At 45.9% G+C, this 20,751-nt stretch overlaps 3 protein-coding genes across 3 annotated transcripts; all 3 read left to right on the top strand.

Moving 5' to 3' along the window:
• LOC110434055 (RING-H2 finger protein ATL39-like) lies at nt 157-1,426 on the top strand. Its single transcript, XM_021457708.1, has one exon. It carries the CDS (start codon nt 589-591, stop codon nt 1,219-1,221), a length of 633 nt encoding a protein of 210 aa, XP_021313383.1. The 5' UTR covers nt 157-588; the 3' UTR covers nt 1,222-1,426.
• On the top strand, nt 5,463-6,268 carry LOC8079516 (RING-H2 finger protein ATL40). The gene has a single exon (XM_002454904.2). The coding sequence runs from the start codon at nt 5,545-5,547 to the stop codon at nt 6,013-6,015; it is 471 nt and encodes a 156-aa protein (XP_002454949.1). The 5' UTR covers nt 5,463-5,544; the 3' UTR covers nt 6,016-6,268.
• On the top strand, nt 17,458-18,608 carry LOC8079517 (RING-H2 finger protein ATL39). The gene has a single exon (XM_002454905.2). It carries the CDS (start codon nt 17,699-17,701, stop codon nt 18,233-18,235), a length of 537 nt encoding a protein of 178 aa, XP_002454950.1. The 5' UTR covers nt 17,458-17,698; the 3' UTR covers nt 18,236-18,608.

Raw genomic sequence — 20,751 nt, 5'->3', positions numbered from 1 at the left:
AAATCCAAAATCTTTTTGCATCTAAACAAGACCTTAATAATCGGATAGAATACAAAAAGATGATCATCGTATCATGGGCATTGTAGATCAGTGTAATCCTACGGAGAAGAAGTCCTGGTATATATATAATCCTCCTCCTTGTGTTCAGCTGGAAAATAAAAGATAGACATTGTCACTGCTTATGTAAGGCCTGCAGGCCTAAAGACACAAACATTTTTTTTACTTTTTTTATTTATTTGAGAATATACTTATGATAATTCATTCTCTAAACTAGTCAACGCTCGTATATACACACGAATTCCATCTGCCAAAGCCCATGAACGGCTAGACCAAATGTGGAAGAGGCGCGCCAAACTTTCAGCTTGAGATTTGACAGCTACCTTATTTTTCAAAAAACAATTTTTGCAACAACGAAAACTAAGAAGAAGAAGAAGAAGAAGAAGAAGAAGAAGAAGAAGAAAAACAAATGTGACTTTCTTTTTTATCTATATAAATAAAAAATGAAACGGTTAAACCACTTTTTGCCAATAGCCAATTAATTCACTCGCGCCTTACGAATCCTCCAATACTCCACGACACACCGCCGGCATGTCCTCCAACAGCACGGCCTCGCCGGGAGCCGGCGGCACCCGGTGCTGCAAAGCGACGACGCTGGTGGCCGTGGCCGCCACGTCGTTCGTCTGCTGCTTCATCCTCGTCGTCGCCTTCCTCTTCGTGCGCTTCCTCCTGCTCCGCCAGCGCTGGCGCCACCGCGCGAGAGGGCTCCAGCAGGAGCAGCATCATCGGTCCAAGCACGGCCTCGACGCCGCGGCCATCGCCATGCTCCCGTGCTTCCCATACCGGCGGCATGCCGACACCGCCGCCGACGCCGAGGGCTCGACCTCAGTGCCTGCCGCCGCCGCTGAGTGCGCGGTCTGCCTCGGCGTCCTGGACGAGGGGCAGATGGTGAGGCAGCTCCCCGGCTGCAAGCACGTGTTCCACCAGGAGTGCATCGACGTGTGGCTCGCGTCGCGCGCGTCGTGCCCGGTCTGCCGCGGCAAGGCCGAGCCGCCGCCGCTGGCGCGGGCCGAGGACAGGGCCGCCGCCGCAGCTTCCACGCCGGCGCGCGTCGCGGCGGTCGAGATGTTCGGCGACGAGGAGCTCGCCTCGTCGTCAACGCCGCGAGAGGCTGAGAGGGCACCGTGGACGACGCGGCCGGAGGCCGGTGGCGGCTTGGCTTGACTCGACGGCGTCTCGCCAACGCCAACTTGTGTACAACAATGGCCAATCGTAGAAGCTTTGATGTGTTTGTCAAGAATCTAAGATAGCAACATCTGCAGGTCGTCGCTCTGGAATAATTTTGCATATTTTGACAATTCTCTCCTGTCTATATTACGTGTCCATCTAAAATTCTGTATTACTACTTGTGAACAACGAGTGGATTAAATCTGGTACTTCTCGATTGCTATGACCGTTTAGAATTTCGTAAGATCTCGGTAGTAGACGAATTACTGAGAAAAATACACAAATCTTGATCGGGCGTGTTTCTTGTCCTGTCTGCCTGTCACTACACTCTCTCTCTCACATGAACACGTACGCACAAAGGAATTTTTAGGCGATTATGGTTTACGCCACTACTCTCTCTCTCTCTCTCTCTCTCTCTCTCTCAAAAGTACGCAACTCTATAGTGATATTAAAAATAAAATAATTTAAATTTTTAATCAAATTTATATAAAAAACTATATTTTTTTAAGATCCGGAATCTGTGCTTCTCATTCTTCACCGGTGCACCGTATTCGTAGTAGCATAGTCTACGAGAAAATTATGGTTTGTGCATATATATAACAAAGGTGGGAACAAAATAAGGCTAAAAAATAATAGTTACCAATTATTCTTGGCACCAAATATATTTGGTAAAATTCCTATTGAATTTGAATGCAATGGCTTCAAACGAACGTCAGATCCTCAGTCCCTCTCCTCTCCTATCACAGCTTGGACCTAATAATCTTTTTTTAGCGGAAATAATCTTTTTTAGCAAAGAAATACTAGTCTTTAAAACGTGGCTAGTCTCTACCCCCTCCTTCTCCAGCTACCGGCCCAACCGCTCTCCCCACGGGCTCGGCTCGCAGCCCCTCTTGAAATGGCCAGCCGACGCCTCTCTCTTCCCTTTCAAAACTTCTTCCTCTTTTAATGGGCCAAGTCAGTGTGCGCGCAAATTTTTCAAAAAAAAATCTATATTACATTCCTCAACTTTCGCGAAAGTCCGCTTCTTCTTCATAAACTCCAAACCCGGGCAAAACATCTCCCTCAACTTCTAAAACAGTTTATTTTATCTTTCTCGCCCTGTTATATCTTTAAAAAATCATAGTAAATCATAGCAAAATCATAAAATGAAAAAAATCAGTTTTTTTGGACTCTACATAAAGTTTTTGTAAATATATCATATGATATTCTTTAGTATAGAGTTTTTGTTGTAGCTTTAGATCTATTCTTTTCTATAATTAATTAGAATAATTTATAACTACAGTTTCTATGATCCAACTGTAATGAAATTTTTATGATGGGCTAATTGTTGTATGATTGAACTATATTAAAAATTTCATACTAATTGGATCATGTATATCTTAGTTATAGATTTATTTATATTTAAAAATCATAAATCTAAATAAAATCTACAACTAAGTTATACTTGATCCAATAAGTATAAAATTTTTACTATAGTTTAAGCATAGAATAATTAGTCCACCATAGAAATTTCAACACAACTGGACCATAAAACATACAGTTACAATTCCATTTAATTACAAAAAAGCATAGATCTCAAACTATAACAAAAACTATGTACTAAAGCATACTATATTATATGTTCAATGTCTAAATCTACTAATGTGGAGTTCAACAAAATAGATTTTCTATTTTATGAATTTTTTGTGATTTAATATGTTTTTTAAATTTCACAAAAAATATAAAAAAGAAAAGGACAAAACCGTCTTCAAAACCACTTGTAACAGGACTAGGAGGTAAGATGAATGATTTTAAAAGTTGAAAGAGGTGTTTTGTTTGGTTTTGGAGTTTATGGAGGAAAAATAGATTTTCATAAAAGTTGAGGGAGGTAATGTGCACTTTACCTAGTAGCAGGAGACGAATAAGCCCACTTGGAAGGAGAAGGCCCATTAAAGGCCTAGCTATCTCTGCCTCTCCTCCATTCTTCCTATGCGAGCCTGCTAAAGGCCTAGCTATTTGTGCCTCTCCTCCATCCTCCTTGTGCCAGCCGCCATGCTCTCTCTCTCTAGGTTACCGCCGTCATCACCGTATGCAGCTATGCCAATCACCAGGTGCGGAGGTTTCGAGGCGTTCACCAATACCAACAATGGTGAGCACCACCACCACTAGATCAGCCACTGTTCCTCCCTTTCCGGTGCGATGAGCACCACCGCCAGCAGCATGCCACGATGAGGTTGATACTGATTAAGGGCCACGAGCGCCCGTAGATGTTCCTGCGCTACAACTATAATGGGACCTCCTCTTCTCCTGCGCCAAGGACCACACCCCCACGGTCTGGTACATTGACAACAACAACCGCCTTAGCACCTGTCGGGGCCACAAAGGCGTTGTTTGGACCTGCGGCGTCTCCTGTGACTCGGTGCGCCTTATCACCGCATCCGCTGACTAGACCACTAAGCTCTGGGAGGTCAACATGGGGGAGGAGCTCTTCGGATTCTACTTTGATGCTCCCACCAGGTCCGTCAAATTTGCCATCGCGGATGCGCTTGTCGTCATCACCACCGACAACTTCACGGGCCATGTCCCTACCGTCCAGGTCAAGCATATCACCGAGGACATCGACAACCGTTAGTGCTTTGCCTTCCCAATGGTTCATTTATGCTTCCTTTGTTGTTTTGTTGCGTCATGGTGGAGCCATGAGAGAGGAGAAGAGGGGTGCAACTAGGAGAGATCCTCGTCGTGGTGGCGTCGTGGTGGATCCCTGACATGATGGCATCGTGGTGGATCCCCGTTGAATGCGCCGGCAGGGCGCCCGAGGGCTGCTAGGAGGGATGTCGTCGACTCGAGCTCGCTAGGCCGCCGTGCCGTCTGGTCATCAGGTTATTGCGCCACGCCGTAGCCAGGCCGCCGCGCCCACTGTTGTTGAGGGAGAGGGAGGTGCCGACGAGAAGGAAAGGGGAGGGGGCGCTTGGGTGCAAAGGGGCCGTCAACGGGAGGGAGAGGAGAGTATGTGCTCGGGTGTGGAAGGGGCACCATCAAGCGGGAGATCGATGTGAGAGAAGGGCGAAGGGGAGGAGGCACCGCTCGGTGTCCTAGAAGAGGGAGAGGATGTGAAATGACTGTAATTCTAATTTCATATATTTATACGGTAGATGGTTACTAGGCCTCGCACGGGCTAGTTGGGCCTCATTCTTTTGTGAGGCGAGCCTTGTAAAAGACCGTCTCAGTTAATGTATTAATCAAGGCGGTTGTGTTATAAAAACCGCCTTGGTTAATAAGCATTATCTGAGGCGGTTTCGTTATGCTGTCCGTCGGTTAATAACTTTTGCGAGGTGGTTATTTTTAACTATCTCGATTAATAAAAAATGACTGTCTTCGTTAATTCAGATATTAATCGAGGTGGTTAAAAAATGTTTTGCGGTATATATATTAGGTAGTAGCGTGATCCGATGATGTATAGGGGGTGATCATTTCTAGCGACTTGTTCATGCATAGCACCAGGTCTTCGCTTCGTCGTAGTATATCTATGCGATTGTTTGTTGCGCCGAAACATCATGCATAAAAGCAAATGGATGCCGCTGGATGATGATAAAACCCAAGAGTAAAGTGGCAGTCCGCCGACCGGCGACCGCGCGCGTTTACCTGCTTTGTTACCGCGGGCGGGCGGGACACGAACCATTGTGCAGAAAGCAGAGTCCAAAACCCACTGCCGCGCCGTTGCCGAGTTCGGAGTCTGGGACAACCCACGCGCCCCGCAAAAAGCAGCAGCCATGGACCATGGTGGTGATTTTGGATTCTCAATCCGGCCGCTGCACCGACTTGTGTGCGCCTTCGCGAATCCGGATTCGGAGCACGAGGCTACATTGCACCAATATGAGATACGGTTTATTATCCAAAATACAGAATTAGCCGATACGAAAAAACTAAAAAACTGAAGCTTAATGGTATGTAGGTCAGCAAACAAGTACTCCATTAGACACAAATCACCTCTGACAAACCCTTTATTTATGTGCTGAGCTTGCTATCTTCTTCGATTTTCCTTGACAGATTGGATATATACTAATACTATGTGTGGAACTCGGGAGTATCAGAGGTGTATCGACGAGTATCGTGATTATATTTTCGGCTCGATTTTCTGAAACTTTTCTGATATACGGTATCCGCGTCGGACTATCGGATCGTATCCCGATACGGCGATACCGGTACGGCAGTTGCCTAAAGTACCGGGGTATCCTAGTCGATAACTACCCGTGCCAGCATGTGCTTACCACTCATTCAATTCGGTTCGTTGTTGCTAGTGAAAGTCCACGCCGCCTCTCCGTCTCCGTCCATCCGCGCTCAATGCCGGCGGCCACCGGATGCGACATCGTCGGCGCGGGAACGGCCACCTTCGCCGTCGTCTGCGAGTACGACGATCGCTTCGGCGTGGTCCTCGAGCTCGTCGCGTTCTCCGCCTTCGTCCTCCTCCTGCGGTACGCTGCGGCCCTCTACGCCAACCACCGGATCGCCACACTGAGCGCCCACGACGACCTCCCGCCGCCGCCGGCAGCACGGAGCGACGGCGCCTCGTCGTCAGGCCTCGACGACGCCGCCATCGCGCGGCTGCCCTGCTTCGTCGTCGTCGTGAGCCGCGGGGCCGGGGCGGCTGCCGCCGCGACCGCGACGGAGTGCGCGGTGTGCCTGGGCGCCGTCGAGGAAGGCGAGACGGCGCGGTCGCTCCCCGGCTGCGCGCACGCGTTCCACGCGCGCTGCGTCGACGCGTGGCTGCGCCTGCGACCGACGTGCCCCGTGTGCCGGGCGACGTGCCGCTGATCAGACACCGGAGGCACTTGCACGCCGCGCCGCGACCGCTGGTGCTCAAGATTCGTCCATGTCGATTCAAGTAGCCGTCCTTCGGTTCGAACGCGAGTACACACTGTGATTAAGTGATTTTTCTCTACACAGTATATATCTTGTCACGCAAAATGATATTGACGATTCTGTTTGTTTGTTTTTTCACAAAGAACTCATATTAAGTACAGTACAGCGTTGTGGAGGAGCATAAAAAGAAGTAAATTTCACCCATCGCACAACAACTTAGGCCTTGTTTAGTTCCCAAAAATTTTGCAAAATTTTTCAGATTTCCCGTCACATCTAATCTTTAGACGTATGCATGAAGTATTAAATATAGACAAAAATAAAAACTAATTGCACAGTTTAGTCGGAATTGACGAGACGAATCTTTTGAGCCTAGTTAGTCCATGATTGAACAATATTTGTCAAATACAAACGAAATTGCTACAGTGCTCATTTTGCCAAAAATTTTGGAACTAAACCCTAAAAATTTTGCAAAATTTTTCAGATTTCCCGTCACATCGAATTTTTAGACGTATGCATGGAGTATTAAATATAGATAAAAATAAAAACTAATTGCACAGTTTGGTCGAAATTGACGAGACGAATCTTTTGAGTCTAGTTAGTCCATAATTAGACAATATTTGTCAAATACAAACGAAAGTGCTACTATTCCTATTTTGCAAAATTTTTTAGAACTAAACAAGACCTTATTATCACTTTAATCTATAGAATACGCAAAAATCAACGCACAAATAAATGCATCAACTTGTCTTGTATGCTCATACCAGGGTCGTTAGAACCCACTCGGTTCTGCTCACACCACTGAAATTCGAGCATCCATCGCTCCTCTAGTAGCTAACACGTAGTTTTGTTCATTTTGCAATAAAGATCGCAAAATTCTTAGAATCAACCCGTAGTCTAATTAACTCCTCTATTGAGTTGAGAATAGTAAACATGTTTTAAAGTTTTCCAATTAAATCCCTTATTTTAATTTTTATTTTAATATGAAGAAGAAAAAAATTCTAAAACTAAGTCGTTGTTTCAAGAAGCCCACGTAGTTTTTTCATGAATCCCTTACTCCCACCCCGCACCCGTAGGGCCACAACCCTCTCAGACCTCGTGCTTCATATCATCATTGGTAATGATATGTTACGAGCGTCCGTCCTGTGACTTTCGTTCGGACGATTCTCATCCACTTATTTATAGACCCAGCCGCTCATCCTCATCCACTCATTCACGAACCCAACCCACATCGCATGTCCACTCTACGACTCCACTCCCCTGCGCGACCCATGCCGCCTCCGCTCGCATGCCCTCCATCTCCACCGCGCACTTAGCCACTCCACGGCCATCTCTGCCTGCGCCGCATGCGCACCTCCCCTGGTCGGCGATGGTGTCGGCTGCCCGCACCATCCCCGACATTCTCCTCCTCCACCGTGGCATCGTCCTCAACCACCTCGCCGGCTCCTTCCCCCATACTAGTGCCTGCACTTACCTCGGCTGTCCTCTCTCTTTTCGCCGCGGCCTCCATGCATCCGGAGATGGAGGGCAACGACGGTGGCTTCCCCACTTTCCCACAAGGTAGGTGAGGTCCTCGCCTAAATCTCAGTCTTCTTCTTCTTCTTCTTCTTCTTCTTCTTCTTCTTCCTCCTCCTCCTCCTCCTCATCCTCCTCCCTCTAGACCGAGCTTGGCCTTATCCTCGTTCTCCTTCTCCACTCTCTGGGTCTGGATCTAACGTATGCGGCGGTGACTAGGGTTTCGGCGAGCCCTTGGAAGTCACATCTCGTCGTTGTTGGAATTGTTCTTTTTCAATGTTGCAACGGATGATTTGGAAATATTGTAATAATATTTTTTTTGGATTGTTGCAGCAGACATTTTTGTGATGTTGCAGTAGTAGTGTTTGAGATGTTGCAATAGCTCTTTTTCATTGTTGCTGCAGATCCCCCCTGATGTTGTAATGAATGTGTTAAAATGTTGTAGTAGATATTTTTTATGTTGTAATTCATATTTTTATTTTGTTTCATTATATGTTCTTTCTATGTTGCAATAGATTTTTTTTGTTTGTTGCAGGAGTTTTTTTCGTTTGTTGCATCAGATGTTCTTTCATTGTTTCAATAGCTTGTTTTTTTTGTTGTTGCAGCTGGTGCTGGGCGGGGTCTAGGGGTGAGCTGGCGATGGGTGGATCGGAGGTGTTGGGGGGCGGCGAGGTTGGTGGAGGGCAGATCCCGTGCACGTGGGAGGCAGGGTGAGTTGTTGCACGGGGAGTGGAGGAAAGGGACACGGGGACGGACGGGATCGGCGAGGTTGGGGGCAAGTAGATCCCGTGCACGTGGGAGGCGGGGCGAGTCTTGCACGATGAGTGGAGGAAAGAGGCGTGGGGACAGATAGGATCGGCTTAGTATATCTTTTTTTCTTTTTTTTCTTTTCCATATGGGGGGCGAGCGGGGGGAAGGCCCGGCGTCCGGACGCACTCACGCGCCGGACGTCCGGGCGCTAGCAAGACCGTATCATCATCCCTCTCTCCTTTCCCTCCTATCATGGCCGCCCCCTTCTCCGCCCCTCTCTGCCCTCTCCTCCCGCATAACCTCCACCACACTATTAGCACTTGAGCATGGAAAGTCGTAGGGCCTCTGCAACACATGGAGCGTGTAGATCTACAAGATCGATGGTGCGTGGATCGGGTGGATCTTTCTAGTCCCCATGACAGCCATGATCAGCGGAGGTGGAAGCTCTAGCCCCACCCTATTCTCGAGGGAAGAATAACTTAAATAAAATCTTTTTTAATTTATTTCACTTAAATAACTAAAAAGTTATGATGCTACAATACAGAAGGGGGCAAGAATCAGAATCACACAAAACCAGCTTTCTGGCGTTTCTCCTTGCTAGACATAAAAATGAGAAACGTTTCTAGTGACTCTCGGTTGAAATGTTTCTCACCTGACCCGTTTGGCAGTAATTTTACTAATCCTTGTAAGAATTAGAAACATTTCTGGTTGCCAAACAAGGTCGTGGTCCGCAAATGTACCATGAGTTGTGAGTGGAACGTCCTGGGGCAGTTATTATTGTTGGTTGTGAATGTTGGTGCTGATGAGTCACAGTTTGTGTGGCAAGTTCGGCAACAATGACACCATATTTTATGTTACATTTTGTGCATTGTGCATAATTTATTGTTTATTCAGTTCTAAATTCTCTAGATATTATATGCAACAAACTTACCCAGCCCAGCAAGCACAACTCTTGAAGCGGGCCAGGATGCGCCCATGACCGGAAGGCCCAGAGCCTTAAAATTAAGAAGCCCAATGAATCTACTAGCCCTTCGGGGACTTGGACATCTAGCTGAGCTGCTTTTAGCCTTGCCGCCCGTGCAGTAGACGAGAGGACCGTCAAATGGCACCAATGTCGTGCGGTTTCTGATTGCGACATGATCCAACACCAAAGACGAGAGGAAAGCTCGCTGCCCGCCCGCCGCACTCCAACTCCAACCATCCTCACTGAGTCAGAGTCACTGCTCGTAGTGGGCTAGTGGCCGTTTCAGTCTCAGAAACTGGGGGCCGTGCCACCACAAAACCCATTGTTTTTCAACTACCATGGCAAAAGAAACAAGTGCCTTCGATTCTGAACGTGAAGGAAAAAGCAGGAAACATTCGGGGATCTCTACCTCACCCTTTTTTTCACGTCAGTCAAATCACTGTCATACCAGGTACAGCCTTAGTTTTGCTTGTGGTCTGCATTAGCCGAACGGGAATTCTGGTCTCGAGCTTTCTACCTGCGGCCGGGCTGAGACCAGAATCTGAATCCAGTGCTGCCGTAGCAAGCATCTGAATCTCGAAAACCAGCGTCGTCCAGCGAAAGAAAAGAATACTCGGAACCCTTTTCCTGTCTCCCGGCTGCGGCTTGTGCCCAAAGCCAAACTAATTCTCTCAAGAGTCAAGATCAAACAGCAAATTACAGGGGAAAAAAAACGCATATGAGGAGTGAGTAGAAGAGCACACCTATGACAGCGTACTTTTTCTATCAGCAAGTAATGGTTTTTTCTCATAATAAATTAATAAATAACACTTTCAACTATGATTTTTTAGATCAACATATCACATGGATTTTCTCATCATTATGCTCCGCCTGTCACTGCCACAATAATCACCGGAAGAAGCAGAAGCAGCAGCAGCAGCGGGCCTTTCATGCAGACGGTTTGAAGGTGGCCGGTCAGTCGGCTGTACCGATGGATCTGCACTGTTGGCTCCGCACCGTCAGAGTCACTTCACAAAGTCACGGATAGCTACGTGCCGTATATATGGTGTGCTATTGGTGGTTTTTTGCCCTTTGGCTTTTTGCACGCACCAGTGCTGCACGGACCTACGCAAATAGTCGCTATCTGGTATGCAGTGCAATGCGGCAGCAGCACACGACAAGCATGACTGTTGGTAGGGTAGTAAAGCAGATTCCATGTCATGATTCATCGTTCGTTTCTTTAGGTCCTGTTTAGATCCCCACCCAAAAATTTTTCGTCCATCCCATCGAATATTTGGACACATGCATGGAACATTAAATGTACATAAAAAAATAAACTAATTACACAGTTTGATTGAAAAACATGAGACGAATCTTTTAAGCCTAGTTACTCCATGATTAGCCTTAAGTGCTACAGTAACTCACATGTGCTAATGATAGATTAATTATGCTTAATAGATTGGTCTTGTAGTTTCCTGCTGAGCTATGTAATTTTTTTTTATTAGTTTCTAAAAACACCTCCCGACATCCTTCCTGTTGTAAAACATACGGACTTGATCCTAGAAGGAAAGGAGAAGGAGGAATCCTAATCCTAGTCCGTTTGTATGTGGGCTCTTACCAAAACTCTTAGGCCTTGGCAGGACTATATATATGTGGGAGCTCTATGTTGTAATCACCTATATTCAGAGGAATAAAGAATAGTCTCCCTATCTTGTGTCTATTTGTTCTCTACTTTCATCTACTATGTTGATCATGAGAGACGGAGAGGGAAAGGTCCTAACCGCTGGCAACACTCTACAAACAAATACAATGGCCTGAAGCTTTGTATTAAATGTCATAGAAGACATGATGGTAAATAAATATTTTGTTGGTGAATTTTTTTGAAGCAATTTCTCTTGTATATAGAATATCCAAGAGCAATATAATACATGAAGTATTTTAATTTATCATCAAAAATTACTCAAATAGAAGTTGAGTTAGAATTTTTAGACAGCTCTATGAACCAGGATATATGACTTGCATATGTTGCACTCCTAGAAGGATCATTATTACATATCACTACTATTATAAAATAAAGCATGCATGAAGCTGCTAAATGTCAAGCATAGAAGCTAAGACATGCAAGAATGAATAATGAATTTTTAAGTTTCTCTAGGAGAAGAACTTAAATTATGTGCCTATATATTTGTTTTTCTTTGAAATTACTATCCTGAAGTATTAGTGGTGGCAGTGCTTTAAGTTTTAATTTCCGTTGAATTAAGTGGATTATATAAACTCGTAGAAGAGTTAATGGTTATTTTATTAGCTTGAAGACTAATATCAAGCATTTAATGTTCTTAGTTGCAATTCTTACTTGCAGTAATATGTGTCAATCTTACATGGAATGAATTAGAGTTATATGTTTCACATATAAACAATTGCTTATTTTGCCTATGTAAATAAGTTTTACATTATTTTTATCCACAAAGAAGCCTTATTAACCATGAAGGTTATCGTTCTTTGTGCAATACTACCATATAGGTAGAAGGGAGATTGAATTTCCTAGAAGCACATGAATGATTGGACTATACTGGCTTATGAACTGATCTCACAAGGATCAATTTAGCCAAGAAATTGTATAATCCATAAACTAAGTATTCAATACTTCAGCTCAGAAAACTAGAAGTTTATGTCCTACCCCAAATATGTTGCTATACATTGAATAGTACACGTGACATGTGTATTTCATGTCACAACTATTGAATACTAGAAGTATGATTAAATTCTATGGAACATTTGAAATGATTAATCATAGATGATGCATGAAGCATATTACTACTTGAAGTAATTATGGCATAAAAAAGGGGAGGAATTTCAAGTAAAGACATAAGAAAATGTGGATAATATATATTTAGTAGGCATAGCCTTCCTAAATCTATCTTTAAGTGCATGTATAAGGACTTGAAGTTCTAGTCGTGACTTTTCCGGCTATGTTAGTTTTCTCTACATTGCACTAATTGCATATAAGCATGTGGCTTTGTATTTTGTTGTTATCTATTATGTTGGATTGAATACCAACATTCCACGTTACACTTGAATGTGTATTAGAAGTGCAAGTATCTCCACTCCTGCATGGATATTAGCATAGAAGAAGCTAAATTTGTAGCTAGTAGCTACCTTGCACTCTTCCCATAATTAGATTGGCTAGCTATTACGCTATGTCTATATAGTTCCCGTTGAACTAAGAAATATTTTTCTTTTCATGTGTTGCATACATAAGCAATATTTTGGTTTATGGACAAGCAACTTAAGATCAGGGGGAGTGAGTTAATCTGAAATTAGCTAAATGGAGAAGTAATCCAATTTGAAGGGATGAATTATTGTGGAATTAAGATGGTGGATAACACACTTAAACGATTTGGGATTTATTAAGAAAAGATATTTGAGGATATTGCATTAATGGCAATTAGAAAATTCTTGAAGAAATTCCATGTAAATTCGAATGTTGCGTACATTTGAAATGTATGGTCCATTTTTTTTATGTATGAGTACTTGGATCAATTTTTTTAGGCTAAAGAATAAAGAAGCTAGATAATAAAATAGTTTTATAAACTATGATATGTGCAAATCAGGGGAGAACATCCTTGATTTCGTAGGAATGCTGAACATTCTTAAGTGCACTTTATGAATTCTAGCTCACTGCATATAATATATAATAACCCCCATATTTAAATATGTGCGTGAATATTTCATATAAAATTTTATCATAGCATATATGAATGGTCCTCCACTTGTAGTTGGAGATACATGAATTTGAATTATTTTAAGCCCATCATTGGGGATTTCTTTTGAAGTATGCTATTAAAGATCTAATATTGGCATTAGGGGGAGAGAAAGCCTATATTGAATGCCAAATATTATTTTCATGGAAGGAAAATGATCTTAAGAGAAAATATTCCTTAAAGCTTGAAGCGGGAATAGTATCACGCACTAAATCAAACAATAGTTTGACTAATGCTCTTGTGAAGCATGAAGCAGAGCATATGCCAGATATTTTTGATAATGAGAGGAGTAATTTGAAGTTATAAACAAGAAGTTGTGTTTACTAGTAGTAAATTAAATGTGTATACTATGAAGCTAAAATCTACGGGGACGCCTGTGGATTCTAGTTTAGTGTATACTTGTTAAATGAATTAAAAATAAACTCCTCCATTCTTATGAAGAGAACACCTCATGAAGAAGGTTAGGCACCTCATGAAGAGGATCATCATGAAGATGAAATCCAACACATTAAGCGCGCGCACCATAGTGTTGGGTATGCAGAACAATAAATTATCTCTTGTTTAGAAAATGACAAGGAGATACGATAATCTCACATTGTGAGAGTATTGGGAGAAAATAATAGTTGTCGACAACACTACCTCTATAATTGCAAATGTTTCTCTTATGAGAACCCGGATCCGGAAAACAAAGTCCATGGCAAAGTCGCTTGAAGCGATTATATCGGGTCAATGAAGAAAGCAATTGAGGTAGAATCTCCTACTAAGAAGAAATAAATGTTCTGCAATATCTCTGGCAAAAGAAATAAATAAATATGAAATATGCAGTTAGTAAAGTGGATCCTGAAAATCCATATAGTTTCTGAAGAACAGAAATCGCAACATATGGAAATTAAATCTCATACTAAGTATTAAAAAGTCTAAGGTGGAATAATATATTCCTCAATGAATATTGAAGTCTCAAGAAGGGCATGTCCTAGAAGGAATAGTCATTGAATGACTTTATAGTGAATAACACTATCTCATTGTGTATATCACATATCATGTAGTAGAGAATATTTCTCATAGAAGAGAAATATTATTCAATAAAATTGAGAACATCCTTAAAGGATTTAATCCATGAAGGATTTTCCAGTTGATTCTTGAAAAACACCATTAGTCCCTGAAGTGAATGTAGACCCGAGAAAAAATAAATTGAGGAATTCTAAATACCATGAAGGTATCATTGAAACACTCAGAAAGTGTATATTGTGATTTTCGTACCATAGAAGGTATAAAAATAATGGTGATTTTGGTAATTGAATTATCCCCTAAATATCAAATGTAAGACTAGATTTATTGGTTAGTGGTATAATCAAAATCCTGAAGATTTATAGAATATATAATTTAAAATCTACTAAACAAGAATTATAAGTTTGGTGCACTATCTAGAAGATATTGAGTATTGTAATTATTTACCCCATAATCCTCTGAAAGGATTCATTACCCTGAAGATAATTTTTTATTTGTTTTGCACAACTAATAAGTGGTCGTTTTTACGTGAAGCATATTGCTCTTGTTTATACCCATATAATTCATAGAAGAATTATAAGCCAACTTTTGGAAGATATAGTATTGTGGTACTGCATACCATTAATTAAGTACACATTTGTGAACAGTGTGATTTTGAACAATAAAGTTCCAAGTTTGGCATTATGAGGGGGAGCATATTTTCATTGTATCTACCTTGAAGGTAAAACCACTAGAATTACAAAGATCTAGTAGATCATATTTGCTAAAACATTGAAGTTTATGCATAGATCATGGAGATAAATATCTATTCATGAAGAATATGGTATCGTGAAGAATATATAACCACGAAGGTTAAATGTTGTACTCTTTTTTCCTATGTGAGTTTTTACTTGAAGGTTTCTCACACAAGGTTTTTAATGAGACAACATGTGCAATACAATTAACGAATGCGATGTACTCTTTTCTCCAAGAACCGTTTTTTCCCATTGGGTTTTCGGATGGAGTTTTTAATGAGGCATGTGCATATCGTGGTAATCGCCCAAGGGGGAGTGTTGTAAAACATACGGACTTGATCCTAGAAGGAAAGGAGAAGGAGGAATCCTAATCCTAGTCCGTTTGTATGTGGGCTCTTACCAAAACTCTTAGGCCTTGGCAGGACTATATATATGTGGGAGCTCTATGTTGTAATCATCTATATTCAGAGGAATAAAGAATAGTCTCCCTATCTTGTGTCTATTTGTTCTCTACTTTCATCTACTATGTTGATCATGAGAGACGGAGAGGGAAAGGTCCTAACCGCTGGCAACATGTTTTATAACACTTCCGACACATCCGATGTGACACCCAAAAAATTTTCATCTCCAAACTAAACAGGCCCACGCCTGCATGATGAACAGTTAGAATTTACCCACAGTGAACGTAGTTTGTGCTTCTATTTTCTTTTCCAATAGTTTATTTCATGTTTCCTCGTACTAGTACTACAGTGCTAGCGTAGCATTGAATCACGCCTTGTTCACGTCTATCATATCAAATCTTTGGACACGCATAAAACATTAAATATAAACAAAAAATTTAATTATATAGCTTAGTTGAAAATTACGAGACGGATGTTTTAAGCCTAATTATTCTATAATTAGACAATATTTACCAAATAAAATGAAAATGTTATGATAGCTAAATAAAGAAATTGAAAACTAAACAAGGGCTCACTGATCGATCTTGGAGGACTTCTACAGTTCCATGCACTTTTGAAAAGCTTCCTCAGTGCCGACTTGTACTAGATTTCTTTTTCAGGTGAACTGCAGCAGAATCTCCCCGTCCGGTGACAAACGATAAACAAGCCCTTTGCACTTTACCAATTCTGTGGGCTGAAACAAAGCGTAAATAGTATGCCTGACTGTGACTGGCTTTGTGCACCGGGAAACTTGAGACGGACGGCCGGTCCAGTTCCACCTGAACTGCCTAGTGCTGCAATGAATTTCCCCACCATAACACACACGCACATAATGCACCTAATCATGCATCACTCGTTTATAATACTCCCTCCGTCCACGAAAGAGTCAATTTCTAGAGTTGTCCTAAGTCAAACTTTTTAAACTTTGACCAAATTTATAGAAAAAAATGATAAGATTTATAGTATCAAATGAGTATTATTAAATTCATCATAGAATATATTTTCATATAATGTGCATTTTATATTATAGATGTTGTTACTCTTTTCATAAAGTTAGTCAAACTTTAAAAAGTTTGACTAGCACGGATCCTAAGAATTGATTCTTTCGTAGACGGAGGGAGTACCAACTAATCAGTCGTAGATTAATTACCGCTGTGACCACCACCACCACCATCTTATCGTGATCGTTAGCCAAAACACCGTGATCAAATCTCACTCACATGCTGAGCACGAGCGGTCACGAGTGCATGCACGCCGCGGTGTCCAATTCCGACACGATGGAGAAGCGAATGAAAGCGCCAATCGAACCAGCTGCTCCAGGCAGCCTCCAGCTAGCAACACGCAAACTGCGTTTGGCTTCGAGTTGAGTTATTAAGCATGCGTGATGACGACGCACTACTGTCAAGAGTGTGAAGTCTCGTAGCGAACGGACGTCGCGTACGCACGCACGCACGCACGCAGACCAGATGTCGGGCGAACCGAAGGCACCCCCCGCCTGCCAAGAAATGGGGGGGAGCTCGATGATTGCCACAACGCCCCACGACAAACACTCGCTCGTACGCACGCACGCACAGTGAATTAAAAAGTCTCAGGTGATTGTTACAGTACACACAAATGGAATGACAAAACAGGCGACGTAGTTTGAGTGGTAGACTGGTAGGTATGTGTAGTGCGAACAAGGGAAAGGGATCGGTGTGTGAACTGTGAAGAGAGAAAAATAAAAGAAATGACCGGTGGCACGTGTAATCACACCACACAACATTAGGCGAAAACTTGTACATAGCCAGCCCGTCAAGCACCGAGAGGAAACTTCGCTTCACGACCGGTTCAGTAATAAGTTCACACGATTGCGTTGCGATCGCAACGCACTTCAGCGGCAGTTCCGTCGCTGTAGAGGAGGAGAGGCCGGGTGAGCCTGGCCCGGTGAGGCTCCCTTTTGTCGCGCTCGCTTTCCTCTGCCGCGGTCGGCTCGGTGTCCCGTCGTCGGACTCGTCTCGTTCGGTGCGGTCCAAAACTAAACAAACACGGGGACCGTGGCCCCGGCCCTCAAATATCTCGCCGCACGCAGCTGACGTCCGATGGCACGCCGTGGCGCTGCCCCGTAGCAAACCCACCAGGGTTGAAGAAACAGAGCGGACCCCGCCCGCGCCCGGTCTTTCGCCCAGCGGCCCACGCGCGCGCGTGTCGTTGAAGCCTCGGTCGCCCAGTCGCCCGCCCGCGGCTTTATAAATTGCCGCGGCGCCCCTTTGCCCCAGCAGCAAGCGCAAAGAGCTCACTAAACAAAAGCAGAGGGAGGGAGGGCCAGGCCACCGCCACCGCCAAGCGAGAGGAAACACCACCCCACCCCCGCCGCGCGCGTGGACCCTACTCCGCCGCCCACGGATTCATCCTCCGCCCGAGTCGCGTGTGAGCGGCGTCGAATCCGACCAGGCTGCCGCTTCCGGCAAAGCATCCAGGAGCAGCAGCAGCTACCAGCTAGCTCTCGCAATGAGCATGGGCACGCCCACCTCGTGGCTGTTCGCGTCGGACAACTCGCGGTACAGCACCCGGGCGCGGCTGCTCTTCATGGGCCTCTCCTTCGCCATCGGCATCCTCACGTTCCTCCTCTACCTCGCCATCTGGTACCTCTGCAGCCGCCGCCGCCAACTCCGCCGCCGTCAGCGCGGCGAGCTCTTCGCGCCCGGGGTGGGCGACACGGACGGCGACCACGGCATGAGCGCGGACGCGATCGCCGCGCTGCCGACGTTCGTGCACGGGGCGGAGGCGCCGGCGCTCGACTGCCCGGTATGCCTCGGCCAGGTGGAGGCCGGGGAGAAGGTGCGGCGGCTGCCCAAGTGCGCGCACTCCTTCCACGCCGACTGCGTCGACGCCTGGCTCCGCGCCCACTCCACCTGCCCCATGTGCCGCGCCGCCGTCGGCACCGCAGCCGCCGCCACCGCCACCAAGCAGCAGGCCGAGGTGGCGGCCGTCGTCGTCGTCGTCCCCGTCTCGTCCCCGCCGGCGGAGGCGTTGCCACCTGTGTAGTGTGGCGTACGTCTGTCGTGTGGATCGATGCGAGGAGATGGAGGACCACCGCGCGCCGCCTGGGCCGGCTGGGAATGCTTGAAGCTGACTGATCGCACGCATGATTGGAGAACAGCAACGGCGAGTTGCTACAACAGTGATAGACACAGCACAGCAGTGCTATCTTTAGCTTAGCTAGAGTGGTGACGTACTAGGATCGTATCACCATCGTACGTATCTGGCTGCGTGTTCACATATAGAGGCTTATTATTATATTAGTTAATTAATTAATTGATTAATTAAACAACCGTGGAGATTTGTTGGTTCGCGATGCGTACTTGTACTACAGTAGTACAGCGATATTTGAGTGTGACGTCAAGACTGTGTGTTGCTACATGCTGCTGTTCCGGCGAGCTGATGAGCTGGGCTGAGCTGTTTGGACGTTTTGATGGAAGGAAACGTGAGCTTGCAAGCGAGAGCTGTCAGCTGTGCTACACTGGGGGCACCCGGGCGGGTGGCGTGCGTGCCACAGCGTCCGGCCTGCCGCGGCCCCAGCAGCTCCTCTCATTCCGTTTGTCCCGTTCCGGCTGCTTTCGCGGCCAGCAGCAAGCGGTTCCGTTGCACGGTTCGGGACGGGCGGGTGCGCGTACGTCCTGTTCCGCCGCCGCCGCCTTCTCGTCTCCGCGCGGCACTCTTTGGATGCCATGCCATGCGCTGACCGCTGCTAGCTGCTGATGCACCAGCCACAGCGGACCGGCTGCAAACGGACGACGTACGCCGCCTCGCCCGGCGCTCCGACGTCCGTCCGTTTTTGCCATTCCATTCCGTCCGTGTATTGTGTGCACCGGCACCGGCACCGGGTGCGATGCAAACCGCGTGGCCGGTCCCGTCCGGGGCCCTTGGACTTGACTTGGAGTGCCGGCTCTTCGTCCCCGATTGGCCGATTCCATCCTTCCTTTCTTCGCGCGCACCGGGGCCGAGAGGCAAAATGGAACCGGCCGGGCGGGCATACGACTTTACTTTGTTCTCCTCCCCCGGCACTTCCCTTCCCCAGGGCGGCCCCAGCCCTTGTGCGTGCCGCTGTCGTCGGAACCATTATTATTCGTTTCTTGCGCGCTCGGCTCGGCCTCGCGTGAAATCTGCCGATGCAGTGTGCGAAAATGGGAGAGGAATCATTATCACATACGGGCAGGCAGCAGGAGTCGCGCGCGTGGTGACCGCCCTCCCGTTTTCCATCTCTCGCAAAAGCGACGACGGTCGATGAATGGAGAATGGACTGACCCGACGCTTTCTCGTGCGCGCTCCTTGGGGCTCTGGTGTTTCGTTCTGTAAAATGCCGCCGCCCGGGGCTTTTGGCATCTCCGGCCAGCTAGCAGCTACGTGTAACGTGATCGCGTGCTAGCTGCTTCTCGCTGTGGGCGCAAGGAAGCTGTGTGCCTATTTAATTATGACCCAATTGTTATCTCGGAGCGACGCAGTTGAGTTGACACGTCCCCATCAACTGGCTGGATGCATACACGATCACACGATCGGAGGCGGTAGCCGGTAGCTGGGTACGTATTGAACAGAGCTGCACGCGACTCAACCTGTACGTATACGTGCAATGAGACCGGCCAGCCCATCGTCCTTTTCTGTGCCAGCCATGTGAACATATATATATATCCCGATCGAAGCTTGCACACGGGGCCGTCTGCATCTGCGTTTGCGATCGCGAACCGGCCGGGGCATCGGATCGCCGGACTCACTCGACCCGCGCGCTGGCTGGCCGGGTTCCTTTCCTTGATTCGCCACTCGGCAGGCAGGGACCAGGCAGGGGCCAGAGCGAGCATGCTGTTGCTTGCCGCGGCCGACCATTCCCAGCCTGTGGACTAAAATTGGTTGGATGGCACGAGGCCACCTATCAAACGTCAGACAACTGGAACCGATCGACTTGTGGTTGCATTTGCGACGAGACGCGACCTAGAACTAGGATACCTTGCGTGGAGAGAAAAAAATCGGCGACGATTATTACGAGCAGCCGTGGTCACCTGCTGCAGATTTACGGCATATGTCTATGCATGTATAAATTAACACATTTCATGTATATTAGACGTCTAAAATTGACGTTAATTTTATATGACACTCGAATTGTCTTGCGTTGCAATAGTGACAAAAATTAGGACAGGAGAGTTGCTGGAGAAGGGACTTCAAGGCTATTTGGAAATTTATAAACAGGACAGGGGTTGCAGGTCCGACGGTGGTGGCAGTACAAGGACATGGCTATGAGGTGGCGTTCCTTGTTCCCAGTTGGTCGGCTCGTGCGCGGCGTCTCTCTTACCTCTAGTGCCTATTAGTGGGCCGTCTAGATGGATTAGCCAACTCGTCTGTGGGAGTCGTCTTCCACCTTCGGTCCTTAGACACTTAGACTTCCCTATATCATGCATGAAGCTGTGCCTGAAAATTCTTAGGGGGGCTATGAGGTCCGGTAGTGGTAGGGGGGCTCGAGCCCCCTACCCTATGGCCCATTGCTGGATCCGCTTGTTATTCTTGTCATTGTA

This window comes from Sorghum bicolor, chromosome 3, assembly GCF_000003195.3.
Source record: "Sorghum bicolor cultivar BTx623 chromosome 3, Sorghum_bicolor_NCBIv3, whole genome shotgun sequence".
In the NCBI taxonomy this organism is placed as follows: Eukaryota; Viridiplantae; Streptophyta; class Magnoliopsida; order Poales; family Poaceae; genus Sorghum; species Sorghum bicolor.
This window is presented reverse-complemented; position numbering and strand designations above follow the sequence as displayed.